Below are 19,941 nucleotides of genomic sequence, written 5' to 3' on the forward strand. Positions count from 1 at the left end.
GAAACGGAGTTAAACACAATTTGGTGTTCGACGTTAGTCTATATGGACCATCTTTTAAAGCACTTAGAGGGGATCCACTATATTAGAGTGGACACCCCATTGGAAGCAATACTTCCCGGTCCAAATATGATTTTTAGCGATTACAGACTACTTCCGGTCTTATCCCCTCCCTGTTTAGAGGAGGAGACTTAGCCTCATTAGCCACTGGTATAAATACCTCCACTGAGCACAGCTACTCTCCTACCTTGAAAAAGACAGCCAGACTGTCGAAACGCGTTGGTGGAGAGGACTTGTGCTATTGATCACCTGTATCCTTGGAGTGCCTGGTCAGCGGTGGGTGGCCACACATCGCTCCCTCAGGTACTGTTCCTGTTTTCAACACCTGTGATACAAGTTGTTTTTAGAGCACATACATTTCATAAACTCCTATTGAGACCAATTCCTCCCTTTTCTTTCATTACTGGGTTGATCTGAGTGAAAAATCACATCGGAATTGGCTTGCAGCACTTGGTTATAAAGATACCTTGATAGGAGTTATACAGTGTGCGTACATGTGAGTACGGTACGCATTGATTTTCTGACTGGTTGTCACATATCTACACGGAGGTGATCCAATCAAAGATACCTTGATATGTTTTGTCACTTTTGAGTGAGTGAGGGTACGAGGAATCAATTTGGGACCCCATTCATTCCCTATTATACCTATTTTATAATTACTTGACCTTTGAATGACATATGTCCTTCTGCTTTTCTCTTCTATATCAAATCCCCTTGAATAACATCTGAGGGGATTCTAATTGGATAAACAGGAGTCCAGCGCCCATTCCACATTTTGGTTCACTCTCGATATACCTACTACCAGAGGATTTTGGTGATCCTCATCTTCCTTTGTGTGGCAGCAGGATTCCGGCTTTGCGCCTTGGGACTATTTTGTCTTCCTACTTGTACTCAACTAGTTGGACAGTTGGAGGAAAGTTGGTCTGCTCTGTGGCCAGCATTAGACTTTGTCACTAAAAGCTCCACACCGTACTCAGGGGAAACGGTCATCTATTAGACCACACTTAGGTCGACAGTCATTAGGTCGACCACGTTGGCTTGACATGGGCCAAGGTTGACAGGGTTATAGGTCGACATGGGTCAAGGTCGACATGTGTTTAGGTCAACATGGGTCAAGGTCGAAATGGGTTTAGGTCGACAGTCATTAGGTCGACATGGGTTTTTCACTGTTTTTTGAGCCGACATGTGCTGACAGGCGGTATTTCATGCCCTACCATCCACTAGGGCGTGGTGGGAGAATAAAAAAGTGTGCCGAGCGTAGCGAGGCACCGTGCCCAAATCATGGCGAGCGAAGCGAGCGATGCGAGGGGCTGCGGTTCACCTCCAACTGTGTCCATGTCGACTGTGTAGACATTCGGGACAAAAAACAGTGAAAATCTCATGTCGACCTAATGACTGTCGACCTAAACCCATGTCGACCTTGGCCCATGTCGACCTTTAACCATGTTGACCTTGGCCCATGTGGACCTAACGTGGTCGACCTAAGGACTGTCGACCTAAGTGTGGTCTAATAGATGTACTGAGTCCGTACTCAGATGCTACCTGGTTTTCATGGTGAAACAAAGTCCCAAGAGTCAGGGTACTAGTAAGCGGATAAACTGATTAGACAACACAAGATTAAACTAGGCTTTTCACATGAACATGGACGTCGCGGATAGGTCTGCAACCTAATAGCCTATGCTATGGATAAAGTTATACTCAAGCTAAACAGTAACAACTTAAACCTAAAACTGACATGTGAGGCAAGCCAAAAGAAAATCAACTTCCTTGACCTAACCATCACAATAGATGAGGAAGGAAATCTGAAAACTGAGATATACCACAAGTAAACGTCAACTAACAGCATCTTATGCAACCAGCTCGCATCTAGCGAGCACAATAAAAGCTGTTCCAAAGGGGGAACTCATACGCCTAAAAAGGAATTGTTCAGACCCCGAAGTATTCCAAAACAAACAAACAGAACTTGCTAACAAATTTACAGAGAGAGGATATAGGGCCTTATTCTGGTTCGGTCGGTGAAACGTACGTACGGTCCTTTTCACCATACGTTTCCCGTACGTTTCCCTACGCGGACGGTGTGCGTAAGTCCGCCCACAAAACAGCCGCACACGGACGGTCACAAACACCGACAAAGGGGAGTGGCGTACACTTGAGCATACGCCACCGTACACGGACGGATCTCCTCTTAGCCACCGATAACTGGCGTACATCAAAGCGTACGCCACCGTGCACGGACGAATCTCATCCGTTTTTCCACCGACATCTTGCGTAGATCTGAGCGTACGCCACAGTGCAAGTAGAAATTTAGTCCAAAAACATCCTTGTTGCTCTTAGATGTGGTTTATGTGTCTTTTTCCTAATAAAAAATTGGTATGTTTGTGTTACAGTGAAAAAGTTGACACATGTCGACTCCTGTGAATTGAGTGTACATTTTAAAGTATACAGAAACACTTTCTTGAATGGGTGTAGATGGTTAGAAAATAAATACCTTGACATATATAAGCAGGTCTTAGAATGAATATTACCTAAAATTAAACAAACCTTTACATGAGAAGTATAGAAAGATATGCTGCCAATGTGTTTGAGGGCTGTGTGTGGCTTGCAGGTAGTGAAATCATGGTTTTCACTTAATAGTCTGCAGCATTGCTTATTACATTCAGGTGTATGTGTTTGAGTAATTATCAGACCCAGGCGTCCGCTCTCATGCGGTATCTCTAGGGGTGATCTGGAGCTATCTTTGGCGTCCGCCTGTTTTTGGCCCAAAATGCACGGTGCGTTCACAGATCGAGCGGTTGTAGCACCGCACATTTTTGGTGCACAACCCTGTTCCCATGTTTACGCCCAGTTTTCCTCATTACTCCGGCCGCTCCCCTATACACGCCCCCATGCTGCCCACAATGACCGTACTCTTGCGGACAGGTCTTTTCGCAATGAACCCTTCCAATGAACAAGAAAAAACAGCCGTCTGCGGATAAATTTGGAATCTAGAATACTGTCGACAATGAACTCCCTACGGCCTTGACGAATGATGGGAGCTGGTCTGCGGGTCTTCGGCTGGATAGCAGGTTTAAGTAATGAACAAGGAAAGGTGACATTGATCCTTAAAGATTGTGGAAGAAGTAGTTTGAAGGCCACCGGGTTGATTTTCTTAATAATCTTGTAGGGTCCAATGAAACAAGGCCCTAATTTTTGTGAGGTTTGACGGATCTTGATGTTTTTTGTGGACAACCATACCCAGTCTCCAACTTTAAAAGAACATGGTTTCCGGTGACGGTCGGAAAAGCGCCTTGTGGCCCTGGTCGCAGAGAGGAGAGCCCTACGGACCATAGCCCAGGTACTTCTCCTACTGGTCATCTACCTGGAATTACCTGTTCTGGCGGGAACAGGATCAAATGAATTAGTCCGAGGATGGAAACCGAAATTACAGAAAAAAGGAGACATTTTAGGGGCAGCATGCCAACCATTGTTATAGGCAAATTCTGCAAAAGGTAAATTCTCCATCCAATCTCGTTGAGATTTGGACACATAGCATCGCAAAAACTGCTCTAAGGTCTGATTGACTCGCTCAGTCTGTCCGTTAGACTGGGGATGATAAGCGGAAGAGGGAATAAGCTTTATTTGTAACGCTGAGCAGACTGATCTCCAGAATTTGGCTACAAATTGAACGCCTCTGTACGAGACGATGTCCGATGGCAGACCATGCAGGCGTAAGATATGAGACAAAAATAAAGAGGCTAATCCTTGGGCAGAAGGCAGACCTTTAAGAGCAACAAAGTGTGCCATCTTGCTAAATCTGTACACAACTACCCAGATGGTATCATGACACAAAGACTGTGGAAGATCGGTAATGAAGTCCATTGAGATACTGTATGTGACCATTGCCTCCATGGTAGGGGCAAAGGAACCAACTGACCAATGGGATAACTGCGAGGAGATTTATTTCTGGCACATATGTCGCAGGACGATACAGACGGCCCTGGACAGCAACGAAAATGTTTTATCCACCCCAGGGTGACCCACAGACCTGCAATTGTGAAACTCGAAAAAAAAATTCTTACGAAGTTCTAGAGGAATCAAAAGCCTCCCCTCTGGAATGGACTTGGGCACTGAAGATTGTGCCAGAAGGACCTGATCAAAAAGATTTTGTGTGATGTCAACCAAGATACATGAAGATGGAATAATCGGCTCTTGCTGAGTATGGGGATCTTGAAGGGCAGAAAAACTTCTTGAGAGAGCATCGGCCATGACATTCTTAGAACCTGGTCTGTAGGAAATAATGAAGTTAAAACGAGCGAAAAATAATGTCCACCTAGCCTGTCTGGCATTGACTCTTTTGGCTGATTGGAGGTACGCCAGTTTCTTGTGGTCAGGAAAGATAGTAACCTGGAACTTTGCTCCCTCCAACCAGTGTCTCCATTCTTCAAGTGTGGACTTGATGGCCAGGAGCTCACGATTACCCACGTCATAATTACACTCGGCCGACGAGAATTTCCTGGAAAAGAAGGCACACGGATGCAGAAGACCATCAAGTTTATCAACTTGAGAGAGTACTGCTCCAATACCAATCTCTGAGGCGTCTACCTCCAAAACAAAAGGTAAGTCAGGGTTAGGATGTTTCAAGACTCTAGCTGAGATAAAATGCTTCCACGGCGGCCTCGGGCCATAAAGCGGGATTCACACCCTTTTTGGTTAGTGCTACTTAGGGTTGCCAATCCCGGAGCATTTTTTCAATCCCGGAATTCGGGATTGAAAAATGCCCGATCCCGGGATCCCGGGATTGGCTTCCCTGGAGTTTATCTGACAACACAGTGAGTGAAGCTATAAGGTAGTGCTGAGAGGAGATGAGCGCCCTGGCTGCTGTGAGTAATTGACCAGTGATGGACAGGCATTTGTTTGTGATACTGACACAGCAAGTAAAGACATTCCCATTCAACAGTTGAAACAGAACTTATATGAACCAAAAGACTGGAGAATAGCAGAAGTTGTGCCATGATTCAAAAAAGGAAAAAAGGAGGATCCCGCTAATTTATTTATTATTTATTTATTTATTAACAGTTTCTTATATAGCACAGCATATTCTGTTGCGATTTACAATAGCAGACAGTGATACAACAAAACAGGGTATTTACAGACAGTCAAAATGTAGGAGGGCCCTGCTCGCAAGCTTACAATCTATAGGGAAATAGGCATTGATACATAAGGATAGATACTGTATTCTTTATTGCATCGATTCCACCAGAACGCAAGGTTCTATGACTGGTTCTGGAATTTGATAAGCTTGCCTGAAGAGATGAGTTTTTAGGGAACGCTTATAGGTTTGGAGACTGGAGGAGAGTCTTATTGTGCTTGGGAGGGCATTCCACAGAGTGGGTGCAGCCCGAAGAAAGTCCTGCAGTCGGGAATGGGAGCAAGTAATGAGTGTGGATGAGAGACGCAGATCTTGGGAGGAGCGTAGAGGTCGTATTGGATGATATTTTGAGATAAGAGAAGATATGTATGTTGGTGGGGATGCAGTTAATATCCCGGCGGTCGGGATCCCGGCGTTCAGAATCCCGACGCCGGAATCCCGACCGCCGAAATGCCGACACATTCTCCCTCCTGGGGTGTCCACGACACCCCTGGAGGGAGAATAAATTAGTGTGCCGAGCGTAGCGAGGCACCGGGCCCGCTGCGTGGCGAGCGCAGCGAGCCCGCAAGGGGGGGCGATCCACGTCCCCCCCTTGTCGGCATTTCGGCTGTCGGGTTTCCGGCTTCGGGATTCTGTACGCCGGGATCCCGACCGCCGGGATTCAATACTGAATCCTGTTGGTGTAGTTTGGTTTATGGCTTTGTGTGTAAGTAAAATAATTTTGTATTGAATACGGTAGAATACAGGTAACCAATGAAGTGACTGACAGAGTAGCTTTGCAGACGATGAACGTCTGGCTAGGAAGATTAGCCTTGCAGCTGCATTCATAATGGACTGTAGTGGTGAGAGTCTGTATTGGGGAAGGCCAATAAGGAGACTATTGCAATAATCAATGCGTGAGATGATGAGAGCATGGATTAGAGTTTTTGCAGTGTCTTGTGTAAGGTAAGGGCGAATTTTAAATATGTTTTTTAGGTTCATGTGGCATGATTTTGAGACAGATTGAATGTGGGGTACAAAGGAAAGTTCTGAGTCAAGCATAACACCTAGGCAGCGAGCTTGAGAGGTAGGAGTGATTGTCATCTTCTCAACAGCGATAGAGATATCAGGTTGGTAACTACTATTTATTGGCGGAAATATACTTAATTCTGTTTTTAAGATATTAAGTTTGAGGTGGCGAGATGACATCCAGGATGAAACAGCAGAAAGGCATTCAGAGACACGGCTCAATACAGATGGGGATAGGTCCAGGGAGGATAGGTAGAGCTGAGTATCATCCGCATACAGATGATACTGAAATCCAAAGGAGCTGATTAGTTTGCCAAGAGATGAGGTATAGATTGAGAAAAGCAGGTGACCTAAAACTGAACCCTGAGGTACTCCAACTGAAAGAGGTAGCGAAGAGGAGGTAGAATCAGAGAAACGAACACTAAAGGAGCGGTTAGAGAGGTAGGATGAGAACCAAGAGAGGGCTGTGTCTTTAAGACCTATGGATTGTAGTGTTTGTATGAGAAGTGTGTGGTCTACAGTGTCAAAAGCAGCAGAGAGATCTAGAAGAATTAGTAGTGAGTAGTGGCCTTTAGACTTAGCAGTGACCAGATCATTCACAACTTTAGTCAGTGCTGTCTCTGTGGAGTGTTGGGCACGAAAGCCTGACTGATGCGGGTCCATTAAGTTGTGCTAGTTAAGAAAGTGTGTGAGGCGAGTATAAGCAAGTCTTTCAAGTAGTTTGGAGGTGCATGGAAGTTGAGAAATGGGACGGTAGTTTGAGAGAGAGCTTGGATCAGAATTCAGTTTTTTCAGAATCGGAGTAATAACTGCTTGTTTGAACAATGAAGGAAAGACACCAGTAGAGAAAGAGAGGTTACAGATTTTAGTTAAGATTGGAATGAGCACAGGAGACAGAAATTTACTTATTTGCGAGGGTATAGGGTCAACAGGAGAGGTAGTAGAGTGGGAGGCAGAGAAAAGTGCAGATACTGTACTTCATCTTCATTTGTGGGATCAAATGAAACAAATGCTTCAGAGGGCTCAGGTATGGAATTGAGCATATCACCAACTGAGTTGGAGCATACCAATTCATCTCTGATCTTGTCAATCTTATCCCTGAAGTAGGAAGCAAGATCTTGTGCATGGATAGTGGTTGGTGGCTTGGGTGAGGGATGGTTGAGAAGGGATTTAAATGTATTAAAAAGACGTTTTGGGTTAGAAGCTTGAGCAAAAATGAGAGTTTGGAAATATGTTTGTTTGACAGTTTCCAGGGCATAACTATAGTACTGGTAGATATTCTTATATGTAAAGAAATCCTTTGGACTGTGAGATTTACGCCATTTACGCTCAGCTTTGCGTGAGATATTTTGTAGTTGTCTCGTTAATTTAGAGTGCCACGGTTGGCGTCTAGGCCTATGTGGAGTGTGTGGGTAACTGGAGCCACTTCATCCAGGGCTGTTTTGAGGGTTAGGTTTAGGTGTGATACCGCCATCTCAGGAGTAGTGAATGAAGAAATAGGAGCAAGCAGTGAGCAGGAGAGTACTTGAAAATTAATATCATTAGTATTTCTGCGGGCTTGAGGTGGATTAAAGGATTTCTGTGTTTTTGAGTTAGAAGTACTAGAGGACAGCATGCAGGTGATAAGGTTGTGATCTGAGAGAGGGAAAGGAGAATTGGTGAATTCCGACACTGAGCACAGCTTAGTGAATATCAGATCAAGACAGTGGCCATCCCGATGAGTAGAGGAGTCAGTCCATTGGGAGAGGCCGAGAGAGGAGGTTAGAGAGAGTAGTTTGGAGGCATGAGCAGCAGATTTTGGGCTATCAATAGCAATGTTGAAGTCACCCATGATGATGGTTGAGATGTCAGCGGAAAGGATGTGAGGGAGCCAGGCAGAAAAATCTTCCAGAAATCGTGTTGGCTGCCCAGGTGGGCGATAGATAGCTGCAACACGCAGCGAGAAAGGAGTGTAAGTTCTGATGGAATGTACTTCAAATGATGTGAATGTGAGTGATGGAACCTGTGGTATAACTTTGTATGTGAAGGATTGGGATAGTAATATTCCAACCCCACCTCCTTTGCTGTCACCAGGCCTGTGTGTGTGTGTGAAGTGGAGAGCACCGTGTGACAGGGCAGCAGGGGAGGCTGTGTCTAATTGTGAGAGCCATGTTTCTGTTATAGCCAGCAGGTTGAAGTTGTTTGAAATGAAGAGGTCATTGATGGATGTTAATATGTTGCCAACAGAGCGTGCATTCCATAACGCACATTTTAGTGATTTGGGGGATGAAGGGAGGCATTTGATGTTTATGAGGTTAGCTGGATTACTATGTTCCTGAGATTTAGGTGCCTGCGAGCGGGGCAAGCAGCTGGGGCCTGGATTAAGTGAAATGTCACCAGCTAATAGAAGCAGTAGAGAGAGATAGGTGTAGCTGCAGGTGGTGCAGGTAATTACAGACCTGTAAGTTTAACATCAATAGTGGGTAAACTATTTTAAGGATTTTTAAGAGATGATATCCAGGAATATTTAGACCTTCATAGTTTACTCAGTACTAATCAGCATCGGTTCGTGAAAAATCGTTCATGCCAAACTTATCTACTTGGTTTCTATTAAGAGGTTAGCAAAAACCCTGATAATGGAAATGCTGTAGATGTGATTTTCCTAGATTTTGCTAAAGCCTTCGACACAGTACCACACAAGAGGTTGATTAATAAAATGGAGGACCTGGGATTAGGGGCAAATATCTGTAGATGGGTAGGGAACTGGCTGTGTAATAGAGAACAAAGAGTAGTCGTGAACAGTGCCGTATTAAATATGATACCAGTACTAAGTGGAGTGCCTCAGGGTTCGGTTCTAGGGCCCATTTTGTTTAACATTTTTATTAACGATATTGGGATGGGGTTACTCAGCAATGTATCCATCTTTGCGGACGATACAAACTGATCAAAGTTATTAAATCATCAGAAGATGTCACCACGCTTCAAAATGATCTTGACAATCTAGATGAGTGGGCAAAAAAAATGGAAGATGAGGTTCAATGTGGACAAATGCAAGGTAACCAGTGCGCTAGTTATAACCTAAGCAGGATGAATTGGGTAATTCAGTACTCGAAAAGGATCTAGGAGTTCGAATAGACATCATACTGGGGTGTACTGCTCAATGTAATATAGCAACAAAAAAGGCCAACAAAATTCTAGCATGTATTAAAAGGGGCATGGAAACTAGGGACTCAAAAGTAATTATGCCTCTGTACAAATCATTGGTTAGACTGCACCTCGAATACGGAGTACAATTCTGGGCCCCACACTATAAAAAGAACATCATAGAATTAGAAAAAATCCAAAGAAGAGCAACTAAGCTTATTAGGGGATGGAGAATTTAAGCTACGAGGAAAGATTAAGCAATTTGGGACTATTTACACTAGAGAAGAGACATTTAAGGGGGGACATGCTCAACATGAATAAATATATTAGGGGCCAATATAAGGAACTGTCAAACACCCTTCTTTCTACTAGAAAGGAATCTAGGACGCGAGGGCACGAGTTTAGATTAGAAGAAAAAAGATTTTGTTCATCTAGTAGAAAAAATTTCTTTACCGTCAGAGCAGTCAAACTTTGGAACTCTCTTCCTGAAGAAGTGGTGTCGGCAGACACTCTAAATACGTTTAAAATAAGATTGGATAAACATTTATTGGCTAAAAACATCCACGGGTATGAATAAGTAACATAATCTGTCTTTAAAATATCAGAACATACTATACAAGGGATAAACTATTTTAAACATAGGTTGAACTAGATGGATGCAAGTCTATATTCAGCCTCACCTACTATGTAACTATGGGGGTTATTCTAGTCCATTCTTTCTGACAAAATCCTTCTTAGATGGACAAAACCATGTGCACTGCAGGTGGGGAAGATGTAACTTGTGCAGAGAGAATTAGATTTGGGTGGGGTTTTACTTCAAAGTGAGATCTATATTGAAGTGTAAAATCATGCAGTCAGTATTTTCCCTGCACAGAAACAAAATAACTCGCCCAAATCTAATTCTCTCTGCACATGTTACATCTGCCCCCCTGCAGTGCACATGGTTTTGTCCATCTAAGAAGGATTTTGTCAGAAAGAATGAACTAGAATAAACCCCTATATGTGACTAGTCTGTATTTGGACATCCAGCCTTTGCAAGTTTGGGTGTGGTATTGGGTTCCGACAGTCAGGATCCCGACAGTCATTATCCCAACGCATGTGCGAGGCCATCCTGTGATGAAGTCCTGTAACTTTTTCTAAATGAATGGCATTCGCAAGGTGATTGACAGGAAGTAGGCGCGTGTGGGTGGTAACCGACCATTTAGTGAAAGTGTTAAGAAAAATGCAGGCGTGTCTAGAAAATCTCTGGGAGTGTCCGGGAATATGCGGGCAGGCCTGAGCCTGTTATGGGAGGGGGTGTGACGTCAGCTCCAGGTCGGATTTGCCCTTTTCCATTACAGCGCTGAGCCTGTTATGATTTTGGACAGTATTGCACGGCTGTGAATGGATGCGCAGCCATACACATCCATACAGAGGCGTAACTAGAACTTTGGGGGCCCCATAGCAAAATCTTGAAAAGGGCCCCCCCCAAACCCCAAGTCACTGAAATGTCCCTTAGTAGGAGAGTGAGGAGCGAGATAGGAAGAAAGGGAGCTTTCATAGAAAATGAGGGAATGAGGGAGAAAGCAAGAGAAATAGAGGAGTAAGAGAGAGGGAGAAGAACAGACAGGAGGGGACATAAACAGATGGAGAGGACTAAAATGGACAGACAGACAGGAGGAGACACAGGGGGCCATGAGAGAGGAATGGATGCGAGGGGGCACAGAGAAAAGGATGGTACTTGTGTATTTTGGCGGCGCCCATCGCATACCATAACGCATATGATGGTATGCGATGCGACGCGATATCGTACAATAGTGCACGATGGCATACAATTTTGAAATTGTATGCCATTGTACATGGCATACGATGCCATACGATGCGATGCGATGGATGGGCACAATGGGGCAAGTAGATAGGGACAGATGGGAGGTGCAGAGAGAGAGGGAAAGGAAGGACAGGAGGGGGCACAAAGAGAGAGGGATGGACAGGAAGGGGCACAGAGAGGGATGTACAGATGAGGGCACAAAGAGAGAGGGATGGGGCACAGAGATAGGGGTGGAAGGGAGGTGGCACAGAGAGAGAGGGATGGGCAAGAGGGGGCACAGAGAGAGAGGGATGGGCGGTTGGGGGCACAAAGATAGAGGGATGGGCAGAAGAGGGCGTAGAGAGAGGGATGGACAGAAGGGGCATAGAGAAATAGAGAGAGAGAGAGAGGTCCTGGGGTTTTAACTTTTCATATTCAGTTACTGCAGTTTACACATCCTTATCCCACTCCCACTCTCACCTGAATGATAGTATTTCAGACCCTTCAGATGCGCACCAGCAGCAGCAGCCCTCCTACAGGCCAGACCCTCCTGCGTGTCTGTCTCCCATGAAGCGTCCTCCCCGGCACCTGCAGAAGCCTCCAAGCCCCCCGAACCAACTCTAGCCTCTCCTATCGCTGTCTCCTGCCACCGCCTCCAACCCCACTGTACCGGGTCCCGCAGCAGCAGCCTCCAACCTCCGTGCGATGTCCTCATGCAGATACACAGCGCGATGCCCTCGCGCAGACATACAGCGGTATGCTCGCAGTCCAGCTGCTTCATGATGTCCGGCACCTGCAGTAGCGCAGGCTGTGCGCGGCTAGCAAAAGCCATGAAGCGCACTGCTTGTGTAGCGCACTGCTTGTGTACAACTGGCGCCGCTGCTGGCCTATAGAGGGCTTTTTAAAAAAAAAATGAAATTAAGGGAAAAGAATGTAGAGGGTGCAGGGGAATGCCTCGGGCCCCCCAACCCGCCGGGCCCCGTAGCAGCTGCATCCCCTGCACCCTCTATAGTTACGCCACTGCATCCATACACACAGTGTGCACATTCATTTGCAAGATGGTATTTCACTGTAGCGGGCGGTGGTTTAACTCAATCTGGTCCTAAGACTGTATAATAAGGTGTTGTCTGCTTCTCCCAGTTCTGGCAGTACGGGGAATGGGTGGATGTGGTTGTGGACGATCGTTTGCCCACCAAGAAGGGAAAGCTGAAGTTTTTGAAGTCTACAACCGATGATGAATTCTGGAGCGCCCTTCTGGAAAAGGCCTATGCCAAGTAAGTTAGAGCTGATGTCTCACAACACAATGCATAAAGTGGGGCAGTATGGATGGTGTAATGGTTAGCATTACTGCCTCACCGCTCTGAGGTCATGGGTTCTATTCCAACCATGGCCCTAACTGTGCGGAGATTGTATATTCTCCCTGTGCTTGCGTGGGTTTCCTCCAGGTACTCCGGTTTCCTCCCACAATCCAAAAATATACCGGAAGGCTAATTGGCTAGAATGTAAGCTCCACTGGGGCAGGGACTGATGTGCATGTTCAAATATTCTCTGTAAAGCGCTGCGGAATATGTGCGCGCTGCGGAATATGTGTGCGCTATATAAGAAACTGTTAAAAAATAAATAACATACTGGATCTGATGGAGCAGGCATACTGGAGTCCAGAATCAGGATCCGGTTGGGTCTTTGTGAAGTCTCAGGACCTGACTCGTAGCCTGGATTGCCCGTATGATCTGGAGTAGCAAGGGCAACATGTTTTCCGTGACAGAACTTTTCTGGCCTTGCGATTATATGCAAGAGGAGAACATCATTACAATTCTAATCGTTTTTTTTTTTGCTGTTTTATCCCATGGTCACACACATATTTGCTTACCATATCAGAATGGCTGGAAGGCTCCCAAAAATCAGATAAGCCGCGCAGCCTCCCAGCCCCCTGGTGAGGTTTCATACCTCCCAACTGTCACGATTACAGCGGGACAGTCCTGATTTTCGGGTCCTGTCCCGCTGTCCCACCCGCGTCAGGCATTGACCCGCTGCGGGGGGTGGCAGTTGGGAGACCGCCAATCTAATAGAATAGACGCTGTGCGCATGCGCACAGCGTCTATTCTCATATAAAAATTAGGTTGCGGCTAATTAGCATTAGCCGCGCCCTCATTTGCATATGTCCCACCCCCTTTTCGGACGCTCGCAGTGTCCCTATTTCATCAGCACAGAAGTTGGGAGGTATGAGGTTTGCATTTTCATTTGACTCGCGTAACTCCAGTGTGACACCCTACATTTTCCTTGATCAAAGAGTTTAATGAAAAGAGCGTTCACACGGGAGGGGGCTGGGCTAAAATATAGCAAATAGCGTAATTTTGCATCATCTCAGCCCCGCCCTTCTCCTCTTAATCGAGGATGGGCTTAATATCAGTATATGCTCCAACACTCCCCCCCAACTCACGAACTGCAGATCATTGTCGGGAAGGAGCATGCTAAAGTAGGAAACTATGCACTGCAAACTTGGATGATACCACTTTGATAATATGATGGCCTATTAACTGAGCCCTGTGATTCTGCCACCAATGCTTTTTCAGGACCTCTCAGCAACCTACTGCGTCTTGCAATTCTCAGATATCTTTGGGACTTGCAACAAGGGCTCCACCTTCTGGCTATAACAGACACATGGCTCACATAATCAGACATGGCCTCTCTTGCTCACACCTCCAACAGTAACAGAGGGGTAACAGTAACGGGAGGTGGAGCATTCATGCCTACCCACCCGGAATGGCCGGGAGGGTCCCGCAAATGGGGTCCCCCTTCCAGCCCCCCGGGAAGGTGGGCAAGTCTCCCGCATTTTCACCACAGCCCCTGCTCCCCCCCCCCTTCCCCGCAGTATAAAACTCTGAATTTTGCTGCAGGGAGGGGGCGGGGCTAAAATGAAGTGAATCGCTTCATTTTAGCCCCTCCCCCCATCCACAGACCCGCAAATTGATGCTGCTGTCTGTCAAGGGGGTGGGTCTTGGTGACATCAGCCTCACCCTGCCCTGCCCCCTTTAAAAAGTCGGCAGGTATGAGGTGGAGTTGGAATATTACTTTCCCAAACTTTCACATTTACATCATTTGTAGTGTTAGGACTTTTTCAATGAGGTATCTTGAGGTACAGAATCTTGCATTTATGTTGTACAAACAAACACATCAGACACATGAAATACACACAAATATTTTGTGCATGAAACAAGGTTTAACCCCTTCCCGACATTTGACGTAGATTTACGTCATGGCCGGGATGTACTTCCCGACACATGGCGTAAATGTACGTCATGGCTTTAAACTGTCACCGCGTCTATAGACGCGGTGACAGTTTAAACATGTCTGCTGTCCCTGACAGCAGACATGTCCCTGCATGCCCAGGGGGGGCTGCGATGCCTCCCCCCCGTCAGCGATCGCTGTGATTGGCTGTTCAGTGTGAACAGCCAATTACAGCGTTTTCTGTGTCACCGGCGAATAACGTTCGCCGGTGACACAGGGATCGGTGGTGATTGGTGCTGTAAAGTACAGCACCAATCACCACGGGGTGTAAGGGTGACACTGGTGTCACCCCACCTCCCCCCACCCGCCCCCAAAGGCCGTGATTGGTTCGTCGGACCGACGAACCAATCACAGCCATGGAGGGTGATTTAAACTAACGGTGACTGCACTGCAGACGCCATTCCGGTCTGGAATTGCGTGCAGTGCGGTCACCGTGCCTATCTGCCGCGATATACTGACCTGATCCTTGCAAACACTTACCTGATCACTGCTTGTAGCGTTCCTGGATCTTGTTACTTCTTGTGACTTCCTGTGTTGTGCTGTGTTGTGCTGTTGCAGTGTGTTCGAGTTATAGATAGAGAGATAGAGAGAGAGAGATAGAGAGAGATAGAGGGCTAGTGACAGAGAGTGCTATATTTTGTGCTGCTGCAGTGTGATAGAGTTATAGATAGAGAGATAGAGAGAGATAGAGAGATAGTGACAGATTGTGCTATATATTTTATATATATATATATACAGCTGTACTGCGTGTGCAACTGACTGCTGCCCCCCCCCCCTTTTGTGCTGATCAGTATAAATTAACTGATCAGCAACTTTTTGGGGGCGCAGGTTTTTTTTTTATATATATACCTGTCAGTGCTGCTGCTGCAGTGTCATAGAGTGATAGATAGTGAGAGATAGAGAGATAGAGAGAGATAGTGATAGAAAGTGCTATATTTTGTGTCTGCTGCCCCCCTTTTGTGCACCCCCAGCAACTTTTTGGGGGTGCAGGGGTTATTTTTTATATATATATAACTGTCAGTGCTGCTGCTGCAGTGTCATAGAGTGATAGATAGAGAGAGATAGAGAGAGATAGTGACAGAGAGTGATAGAGAGTGCTATATTTTGTGTCTGCTGCCCCCCTTTTGTGCACCCCCAGCAACTTTTTGGGGGTGCAGGGGTTATTTTTTATATATATAACTGTCAGTGCTGCTGCTGCAGTGTCATAGAGTGATAGATAGTGAGAGATAGTGAGAGATAGAGAGAGATAGAGAGAGATAGAGAGAGATAGAGAGAGATAGTGACAGAGAGTGATAGAGAGTGCTATATTTTGTGTCTGCTGCCCCCCCCCCTTTTGTGCTGATCACTATATCTGAGGTGATCAGCAACTTTTTGGGGGTGCAGAGGTTTTTTTTATATATATATATACCTGCCAGTTGCACTGTCAGTTGCACCAAAGGTTGTGCACCTGCTGCCCCTCACTGGTAATCAGTGTCGCATCACTGATCACCTTTTTTTTTTTTTTTGAGGGTGCTGTGGGGTCTTTTTTTAATTTTTTTTTAACAAATTTTTTTGATCAAATTCCTGTTGCCTTTGAGCGCTGTTCAGTGACGGACGTTACTGACCAACATCTGTGCTCAATTTTTGGCGCAGGACCTTTTTTTTTTTTCTGCACTACATACACACTACATACTACATTGAAATAAAGTTTGTACCTTCCCTACACTATACACGTGTTGAAACATTTCACTACCAGAAACACAAAAATAAAAATGGCATCCCAAATGTCATCCCAAATGTCATCCCAAATGTCATCCCAGTCATCCAGAAGAATGTATTCAGCGGAGGAGGCATATGCCATGCTTGCCTCTGACTCTGACACAGCCAGTGAGGCAAGCGGGGAATTTGAAGGATTCATCTTAAGCTCCTCTTCCTCCTCTAGTGATGAGGGACCCCCTCAAAGACGCCCCCGTAGAGCAGCTGAGACCCCCCCCCCCAATAATTGATCTCGTATGGACCCCACCACCAGACAATTTTGAGCCCCAGGTTCCTGAGTTTTTGGCCATCCCAGGAATCCAATTTGATTCCACAGGTCTCAGAGAAATTGACTTTTTCAAATTATTTTTCTCTGATGATTTTATAAATTTAATGGTGGACCAAACTAATTTATATGCCCAGCAGTTTATTGCTCAAAACCCCACGTCATCATTTGCTAGGTGGACCCCTGTAGATGCAGTAGAGATGATGACGTTTTGGGGTCTGGTGTTTCATATGGGCATAGTAAAAAAGCCAGAAATTAGGCAATATTGGAGTACAGATGTTCTGTACAGCACCCCACTTTACCGTATGGCCATGACCCGGACTCGTTTTGAGTTAATCCTTAAATTTTTGCATTACAACGATAATGCACAGTGCCCACCCAGAGATGATCCCACCTTTGACCGGCTATTCAGTCAGGCCGGTCATTGATCACTTCAGTGCCAAATTTGAAGAGATGTACATCCCAGATAAATTCATTTGCATAGACGAGTCCCTTATACATTTTAAAGGAAGGGTTAAATTCCGCCAGTACCTTCCCAGTAAGAGGGCAAGGTATGGCATAAAAATGTATAAGCTGTGTGAAAGCACCTCAGGGTACACTCACAGGTTTAGGGTATATGAAGGGAAGGATTCAAGAATTGAACCGCCAGAATGCCCCCCCTCCCTCGTAGGTGTTAGTGGAAAAATTGTCTGGGATTTAGTGCACCCCTTCCTGGATAAAGGTTATCACCTCTATGTGGATAACTTTTACACCAGCATCCCCCTGTTTAAGGCCCTTGGTTCAAGAGGTACAGCAGCTTGCGGTACTGTGCGCAAGAACCAAAGAGGCCTCCCAAAAACGCACATTGCCCAAGTAATGAGAAGGGGTGAAAGCAGGGGAATATGCACCGAAAATATGTTGTTGGTCAAATATAAGGACAAGAGGGATGTCCTTATACTGACAACAATTCACGGAGACAGTACCACCTCCGTCCCTGTACGAGGTACCAGTACCCACACCTCAAAACCTAATTGTATCCTGGATTACAATAGGTACATGGGCGGAGTGGATCTTTCAGATCAGGTACTGAAGCCGTACAGTCCCCTGCGGAAAACAAAAATCTGGTACAAGAAGCTGGCCGTGTATATCATCCAGATGGCACTGTATAACGCTTACGTGCTATTCCGTTCTACCAGCCAGAGGGGGACATTTATGCACTTTCAAGAGCAAGTCATAAAGAGCCTAATATTTGGGAACCAGCAGGCAGAGGGCCCCAGTACTTCTAGTACTGGCCCCCGTATTGTACCAGGGCAGCATTTTCCTGATGAAATCCCCTCCACTGGAAAAAAGGGCAGGACACAAAAAAGGTGCAAAGTTTGCTATAAAAAGGGAATAAGAAAGCAAACTATTTCCCAGTGTGACACTTGCCCCGACAAACCCGGCCTATGTATAAAGGAGTGTTTTAAAATATACCACACATCTATGGATTATTAGGTTCATAATTTCACCGTGCTTCGGGGGTCTTGCTAATGCCACATAGCACCCACCATTCATTCCACCAGAATCTGAGCCGCAAAATCCAAAAATCACTCCTTCCCTTCTGAGTCCTGCCATGCACCCAACTGGTATTTTTTGGTCACATGTGAGGCATTGCCTTACTCGGGAGAAATTGGGGCACAGATTTTGGGGTGCTTTTTCTCCTTCATACCTTCTGAAAATGAAAAATTTTGAGCCAGAACTGCATTTTTGTGTAAAAAAATGTAATTTTTCATTTTCACTGCCCAGTTGTATCAAAATTGGTGAAACCCCTGGGGGTTTGAAATGTACACTATACCCCTAGATGAATTCCCTGAGGGGTGTAGTTTGCAAAATGGGGTCACTTGTGGGGGGGTTCCACTGTATTGGTGCTTTGGGGGTCTTGCTAATGCGACATAGCACTCACCAACATTCCACCAGAATCTGTGCTGCAAAATCCAAATATCACTCCTTCCCTTCTGAGTCCTGCCATTTTTTGGTCACACATGAGGCATTGCCGTACTCGGGAGAAATTGGGGCACAGATTTTGGGGTGCTTTGTCTCCTTCATTCCTTGTGAAAATGAAAAATTTTGAGCCAGAACTGCATTTTTGTGTAAAAAATTAAATTTTTCATTTTCACTGCCCAGTTGTACCACAATTGGTGAAACCCCTGGGGGTTTGAAATGTACACTATACCCCTAGTTGAATTCCCTGAGGGGTGTAGTTTGCAAAATGGGGTCACTTGTGGGGGGGTTCCACTGTATTGGTGCTTTGGGGGTCTTGCTAATGCGACATAGCACCCACCAACATTCCACCAGAATCTGTGCTGCAAAATCCAAATATCACTCCTTCCCTTCTGAGTCCTGCCATTTTTTGGTCACACATGAAGCATTGCCGTACTCGGGAGAAATTGGGGCACAGATTTTGGGGTGCTTTGTCTCCTTCATTCCTTGTGAAAATGAAAAATTTTGAGCCAGAACTGCATTTTTGTGTAAAAAATTTAATTTTTCATTTTCACTGCCCAGTTGTACCACAATTGGTGAAACCCCTGGGGGTTTGAAATGTACATTATACCCCTAGATGAATTCCCAGAGGGGTGTAGTTTGCAAAATGGGGTCACTTGTGGGGGGCTTCCACTGTATTGGTGCTTTGGGGGTCTTGCTAATGCGACATAGCACCCACCAAAATTCCACCAGAATCTGAGCTGCAAAATCCAAAAATCACTCCTTCCCTTCTGAGTCCTGCCATGCACACAACTGGTATTTTTTGGTCACATGTGAGGCATTGCCATACTCGGGAGAAATTGGGGCACAGATTTTGGGGTGCTTTGTCTCCTTCATTCCTTGTGAAAATGAAATTTTTTTAGCCAGAACTGCATTTTTGTGTAAAAAATGTAATTTTTCATTTGCACAGCCCAGTTGTATCAAAATTGGTGAAACCCCTGAGGGTTTGAAATGTACACTATACCCCTAGATGAATTCCCTGAGGGGTGTAGTTTGCAAAATGGGGTCACTTGTGGGGGGCTTCCACTGTATTGGTGCTTTGGGGGTCTTGCTAATGCGACATAGCACCCACCAAAATTCCACCAGAATCTGAGCTGCAAAATCCAAAAATCAAAAAATCACTCCTTCCCTTCTGAGTCCTGCCATGCACACAACTGGTATTTTTTGGTCACATGTGAGGCATTGCCATACTCGGGAGAAATTGGGGCACAGATTTTGGGGTGCTTTTTCTCCTTCATACCTTCTGAAAATGAAAAATTTTGAGCCAGAACTGCATTTTTGTGTAAAAAAATGTAATTTTTCATTTTCACTGCCCAGTTGTATCAAAATTGGTGAAACCCCTGGGGGTTTGAAATGTACACTATACCCCTAGATGAATTCCCTGAGGGGTGTAGTTTGCAAAATGGGGTCACTTGTGGGGGGGTTCCACTGTATTGGTGCTTTGGGGGTCTTGCTAATGCGACATAGCACTCACCAACATTCCACCAGAATCTGTGCTGCAAAATCCAAATATCACTCCTTCCCTTCTGAGTC

General features: G+C 45.5%; 1 protein-coding gene across 1 annotated transcript in view; it reads left to right on the forward strand.

Annotated features, from left to right (window-relative positions):
• The window catches only part of LOC146062854 (calpain-8-like), a 101,586-nt gene that overhangs the window by 23,064 nt on the left and 58,581 nt on the right, over window positions 1–19,941 (forward strand). The window contains exon 4 of the mRNA XM_083174860.1: window positions 12,243–12,376. Within this exon, the coding sequence (XP_083030986.1) occupies window positions 12,243–12,376 (134 nt within the window). The remainder of the gene's footprint in view (window positions 1–12,242; window positions 12,377–19,941) is intronic.

This window comes from Crinia signifera, chromosome 3, assembly GCF_055691185.1.
Source record: "Crinia signifera chromosome 3, ASM5569118v1, whole genome shotgun sequence".
Lineage (NCBI taxonomy): Eukaryota > Metazoa > Chordata > Amphibia > Anura > Myobatrachidae > Crinia > Crinia signifera.